The 6930-nt window shown below is 37.2% G+C and overlaps 1 protein-coding gene across 1 annotated transcript; it reads right to left on the bottom strand.

Moving 5' to 3' along the window:
- Positions 1-3705: 3705 nt before the first annotated feature.
- On the bottom strand, positions 3706-6684 carry LOC142541857 (uncharacterized). The gene is made up of 5 exons (XM_075648311.1): positions 6156-6684; positions 5925-6047; positions 5649-5873; positions 5016-5147; positions 3706-4880 (listed from the first exon to the last, which is right to left on the bottom strand). The coding sequence occupies exons 1-5, from the start codon at positions 6682-6684 to the stop codon at positions 3706-3708; spliced, it is 2184 nt and encodes a 727-aa protein (XP_075504426.1).
- Between the last annotated feature and the right edge of the window lie 246 nt (positions 6685-6930).

Genomic DNA, 6930 nt, shown 5'->3' with positions numbered 1-6930 from the left:
CAACCGACTGAAGAACCAGTTTTGGAATCAGCTGTGCAAGAAACTGAACAATTTTCTGTTTCAGCTGAACAACAAACTGAAGAAACTTTTACTACTTTTGTTCTTACAATTGTCTCTTCTCCTCCCCAGCCTCAACAGGAACATACAACTGAAAATATTTCAGGAATGGTGACACATGAAACCGAAGCAACTGACGGCACTATGGTTGTCTTTACTCAACAGGAACAGGTGCAGATTCCATAAACTTCCGGAGCCATGTCTCCTGGTATTTCAGATACTGATGCCCTGTTTGAAGAAATTCAGACTGTTCAGACCAACCTCGTCAGTATGATGAATGCTATTTCTGAAATACAGTCAATTCAGCTTGCGCACTCATTGAAGCTTAACTCTAACAATGATTTTACCTCGAACAGACTACATCAAATCAATCAGAATGTGACTTTTCTTTTTCTCCAGATGGAAGAAATCAAGAAAGACGGACTGTCGACTGAATCTCATTTTCAAACTCAAGCATTAGTCGGCAGACGCTTTGATTTTTTGGAGAGTACAGTCAGCAAAAGGATTGATATGCTGCAAAAGATTGTGATAAATGCTGTAAAATATATCGCAGCGGATGTTCGGATTTTAACCAAGAAAGTTGATGTGCTTGACAAAAAGGGGAAAATAGGAGAGATAGAGGAGTTAAAAGATCAGAAAGGAGAAAACAAAGGAAAGAAGAAGAAATGAAGATCAACTGACTTCAGCTATTGGTTGAAGACTATGGCAGGAAATCTTTATTATTTGTACGAATCTGTACATTAGAAGAATTATTTTATCTACAATGAGTTCGAAGAATATTTTTGAATTCAGTTAATCAGTTCATAATTTACAAATTTTGTCAAACACCAAAAAAGAGGAAATTGTTGGAAACTTAATTTCGGTTGTTTGACAAACTAAGTGTTTAATTTATTAGACTAACTGATCAATTAGCTTGAAGTAACTGAACTACATAAATCAACTGACAGTTGCCTAACTGAAAATTAATGCGCAGTTTATCGAAGGCAACTGAAACCAGCTGAACTGAACATACGAAGACAACTGACTGATCAGTTGGAAACTTATCAGTTGATATATTCAGTTGTGAGCTTACCAGCGTTTGCTTATCAGCTGATCATTCAGCTGTACACGTCATCATTTGTCAAAAAGGACATTCAACCGACAACAGTACAAAGCAGACTGCAACTCATAGTGGAACGCCGCATTTCAGAGCTTACAGTGACGAATGCCAGAGGTATATTGACGTGCCAATCAACGGGTATAAAGATTCAAATTATATTTAATGTTACCGTTGAAGAGAAGCTTATAAATAGGTGAGAAGAGCAGTTGAGAAAAACAACAAAAACAATCGATCTATCTATTCTCTTAAGCTTGCTGTTACCCTGCTGAAATTATCGCTCTTACTCAAGAATCAAAAAGCTCACACTTATCAGATATATTTGTAGCATTTTAGGCTACTTTTCAAGCTTATAAGCACAAACTGTTTTGTTGTTTATTTGATCTTCAACTAGATCAGTTGTGCTAAGTTCAGTCGAAGAACTGTGAGATATTTTGTAAACTAAGAGTTTCAGTTTTGGCAGTGTTAAGTCCAAACTGAAGTGGGTCTTTACTAGTTTTGTATCGATCAAAGTCTTTTAGTGCTTATCCTATCCTTGTGATAGAAGGGGTGACGTAGGAGTAATTAAAATCTCCGAACATCCATAAATCTTTGTGTGTTTTTACTTCAGTTATTTATTCTATCTTTCAGTCAGTTTATTTCCGCAACTATTATCAGTTAAACTAATTCTTAGTGATTGACAAGATTCCTAGTTTCAGTTTGTCACAAAACTGACACTTTATTCGAAAAGATTCTAAAATCGTGAGTGTTTATTCAACCCCCCTTCTAAACACATCTCAACCAATCAACCGATCCTAACAGACCTTGTTTTTCATACAAAAAAATTCATAGAAATTCAAAAATCTAGAATTTGAAATCATAGCCTAAAACAAGTGCAGAAAATGTCGGAAATAAAAATTTCGATCATCGGAGCGGTGCGTGGGTTACACACGCCACTATTAAGACGCGTGACCGAGTTTCTGACACCGCGAGCAGCCGGAACTTTCAGGACAGACTTAATTCATCAAGATCCACAAGTTTTGTATATAAAGGTTTTGTAAAATTGCAGTCGATTTTTCCCAGAATTTGAAATTTCAAAAGAGTAAGAATGCCACTTTGTTGCCGGAAAAATACTATTATATTGACTTTTAGGACGATCGGTTGCCATGCATGGACTCTATATATAACACAAGGAACAAATTTTGTGTTATAACTAAAACATAAAACAAGTGGTAAACAAGAGGTTTAAGTCAACTTAAGAATAACAAATTATGGACTTGGGCAACGTGTGTTCTCCACTGTTTTGATTGTTTTGCACCGATTCTGCTTATAGTTCGATACACCTTTCAGGCTAAATGATTTCTGGGTTGAATAGAAAGGTTTGATTGTAAGAATTACATATCCACTTGTTGTCAAATTGATTTATTCTTCAATAGGAGAAGCCAATTTGATTTATTCTTCAAATTTTACATGATTTTCATAATTACATATACACTTGTTGTTTGATTCGTTGTAGGATATTGAAGGGAAATAAGATTTCGATTTTAAATGATATATTTTATTTATTTCCTAATAGAGTTTTCCTTGTTAATTTGATTGAGCAAATATTTGATATAATTTTGTCTTCCTTAGATAATGAGATCTTAATTCAAGAGATATGGTATTAGTGTTTAAAAAGAGTTTATTCCTAATAAAACTCTCACTTTCCTTGTATTTTAGGTTTCCTTGAGGAGATATGATTCTTCACCTATAAATAAGAAGAAAAGCTCATTGATAGCCGCCGCTTCAATATCGACCATACATACACACACGTTGCAGAGATTTACAGAGAAAAATTATTCTCGAAGCCGTTGCTGTTTGGAGTGGTGATTCCCGTGTTAAGTTGAATGGTGCCAACATCTATAGACAACATCCGTAACGATGTTGACTGAAGATTGCATCTAGTTGATAGTGGTTTCCGGGATCAAGTTTTTGCTTTCTTGTTTTAGTTTTATTCTGGTTGTTTGTTTTTTAGAAAGCATTTGTTTTCTCAACTTGTTGAGGAAATTGATTTTTGTCATAATCACTAGTGTTAGGTTTTTGTAAACGATTTGGTTTTTCTAGTGATTAATTTTTGCCATAAGGCACCGCACAAGTATTTATACTTGTGCATATTTAATCTTGTCCATCTATTTATTTCAAATCAATTTGTGTTATAAAAGTTAATTTTCCGCTGCATACAGATGTTGTCCGAGATGTTGTAACATCTGGCACAACATTTAATTCTGATAAAACACAAATTTACTGTTTTACAATCCTATACAGAAAGTCTTATTATTTGTAGCATCTGTCGGACAAAATAATCCTAACAAGTGGTATCAGAGCAGGTTCTTGATATACTAAGTGCTGATTCTGGTTTTTGTTTTTGTTTGACAGAACTAATCCGATGGACAATTCATTTGCAAGCGCAGCACTTCGACCACCAGTTCTAGATGGTACCAATTACAGCCTATGGAAGGTCAAAATAAGATACTATATAAAATCTCTAGATGAACGGGCATGGCAGCGTGTCATCAATGGATGGACTTCACCAGTCATGATAGATTGCTTGGAATACACGATCCATCATCTACTGTATCATCATTGCAATGCGGTTCTTCAGATTCAGTGTCTTCAGTGTCACATGTTGTGCCAGATATTGCAACATCTGGGGCAACATCTGCATTTTCCAGTGAGATTGGATTGTCCAGAAGGTCTTCAACGTCATCTTCAGCAGTTTTCCTCTTGAGATCTGCACAATCATCAAACACCACATTAATGGATTCCATAATAGTCCTAGTTCTTAGATTAAACATGCGATAAACTCGACTATCTGTGGCATAGCCCAAAAACAAACACTTGTCGCTCTTTGAATCAAACTTTGCAAGTTGATCCCTGTCATTCAAAGTGTAGCAAACACAACCAAAAACATGAAAATATTTAAGGTTAGGCTTCTTTCCCATAATGATTTCATAAGAATTCATGGTTGAACCACTTCTTAAATAGACTCTATTCGATATATGGCATGCTGTATTAAGGGCTTCAGCCCAAAAACGCTTTGAAATATTCTTTGAGGCTAGCATCACCCTTGCCATTTCTTGCAGAGTCCTGTTCTTGCGTTCGGCAATGCCATTTTGCTGTGGGGTTTTTGGTGCTGAAAATTCGTGTGAAATACCTTTCCTGTCACAGTAGGATGAGAATGATATGTTTTCAAATTCTTTACCGTGATCAGTTCTGATCCTTCTCACTTTTAAATTGTGGAAGTTTGAGATTCTTGTGAGCAATTGTTTAAACACATCATAAGTGTCCGATTTCTCCCTAATGAAGCTCACCCATGAAAACCGCGAGAAATCATCAACACACACAAAAGAATACTTCTTACCTCCAATGCTTTCTACTTCCATGGGACCCATAAGATCCATGTGCAGTAATTCCAGACAGCATGTTGTCCCAGATGTTGGCAACACTGGGTGCGACACACGCGTCTGTTTTCCCTTTTGACAATCTCCGCACACATATGATATTCCAGATGAAAGATTAGGCATACCTCTAACTGCATGGTACTTACTCAAGTTCTTCAAGGTTTTGAAATTTGCATGTCCGAGTTTTTTATGCCAAAGGTCAAGTTCGGTGATTTGCACATGATTGCACGAAAGTTCCTCACTTATTTGATAGCAATTATCCGAAGACCTTGTACCTGTCATTATGCACTTGTCAGATTCATCAAAAACTTCACAAGTATGTTTATCAAACTTAACAAGCAAATTATCATCACACAGTTGGCTTATGCTTATCAAATTTGAATTTAATCCTTCAACATGAAGCACATTGTGGAGCTTTGGTAGTCCTTCAACTTTCAAAGTACCCTTTCCAACAATTTTTCCCTTAGCTCCCCCTCCATATGTAACTTTGCCACCTTTTTGCTCAACATAATTGGTGAGACATTCTCGTGATCCAATCATGTGACGGGAGCTTCCACTATCAAAGTACCAATGACCTGCAGTGTTAGTTTTTAACGAGGTATAAACAACTTTACAATGAATTTTTACCTTTGGGACCCAAATTTGTCTTACTGTAGGTCGATGGTGGGAGGTGTTGTGGAAAGTGTTGGACAACATTCGGGGCAACATCCGACTCGACTTTTGATTCTTGCAATCATCCCTGAGTTTAAAACAGTAGGGCCTGATATGACCAGGATTAAAGCAGTAATGACATACAAACCTGTGTTTTCTTTTCTTAGCGATTGGTGCAGCAGGTTGTCTTTTTGATGGAGAGCTTTTGATTGGTGACTTGGATTGTGGTTGTGGAGATGTATCAGCTTTTCCTTTCACAAAAACAGTAGACTTGGAAGATTCACCTATTTCAAACACACTGTCTTTGAAGCCTAAGCCTTTCTTGTCATCTCTTCCCATCAAAAGTATGGATTCAAGCTTGGATGTGCTTGAATTAAACTTGGACAAGGTTTCAGTTGCCTTTTGAAGTTCTTCTTTGGTCTTACCAAGTTTCAAATCCTTTTTGCTCAAAATTACCTCAAGTTTGGCAACTACGGCTTTTAGTTCAACGTTCTCCTTCATGAGACTTGAGTTCAACTTGTTTCTTTTGGTCCAATCTCCAAACAGCTCTTCATAAAGCTTTTGCACACTCTCAAGAGTGATTTCTTCATCATCAGCTCCTGATTCGTCATCTCCACTCAAATTTCCAGAAGTTGTGGATTTCAAGCACACTGAATTTTTGCAGATGTTGCGGCCAGGTGTGGCAACACCTAAGGCAACACCTAAAGGATTCACCTGCAGCCAGCAATTTTCTGTAAATAGTGCAGTCAAGGAGGTTTGACTTTCTTCATCAGTGGATTTCTCCTCAGCTTCGGATTCTTCATCGCTTAGAGACACATTGTAGCCTTTGTTTTTTCGCAGTCGGTTAGCACATTCATTGGCATAGTGTCCAAAGCCCTTGCATTCTCTACACTACACCGAATCGTACCTTTTTGAATTGTATTGTCCCTTGCCTTCATTCCGTGGCTGAAATTGTTGCTTGGCAGGGTACTGTTGTGACTTTTCAGGTGCAGGCAGGCTAGGAAATTTAGATGGTTGTGCATTCTTCTTTTTATCTCGGATTCTTTTCAAGTAATTACCAAATTTTTTTGTGATAAAAGAGATAGAATCCTCGCAGAGATCAGAATCATTGACTTCTTGAGATATTTGAAGGAGTTCATTGTAGGAGTCATTTGAAGCTTGGAGTGCAATTGTTTTCCCTTTATCCTTCTTCTGCATGTCCAAGTTCATCTCGAAAGTACGTAATGATCTGATAAGGTCTTCCAATGCCATCTTAGAAGTGTCCTTAGCCTCATCTATTGCGCAAATTTTTATGTTGAATCTTTCGGGCAGAGAACGAAGGACTTTGCTAACTAGGCGCTCATTTGAGATAGCTTCTCCAACACTGAATGCCTCGTTAGCAATTTCCCGTAGGCGACGATCATACTCAAGTATGTTCTCAGATTCTTCCATCCTCATCATCTCGAATTTGGAAGTAAGCATCCTTAATCTGGTTCGTCGCACACTCTCAGACCCTTCACAGTGACTTTGGAGAATATCCCATGCACTTTTAGCCGAAGTACAGTTTGTGATTAAACTGAACATGTTCATATCAACCGATGTAAATATAGCATTCAAAGCCTTTGAGTTGTGGTTCGAATTTTGCACTTCATCAGCAGTCCAGTCAGTTTCAGGCTTTGGCCGTTTGTTAATAGATATTTTAATAAGGAGGCTAAAAAAATTTAAAAT

The sequence above is a fragment of the Primulina tabacum genome, chromosome 4 (genome assembly GCF_025594145.1).
Source record: "Primulina tabacum isolate GXHZ01 chromosome 4, ASM2559414v2, whole genome shotgun sequence".
NCBI lineage: Eukaryota > Viridiplantae > Streptophyta > Magnoliopsida > Lamiales > Gesneriaceae > Primulina > Primulina tabacum.
The sequence above is the reverse complement of the archived record's forward strand: the minus strand, read 5'-3'. Positions and strand labels throughout refer to the sequence as shown.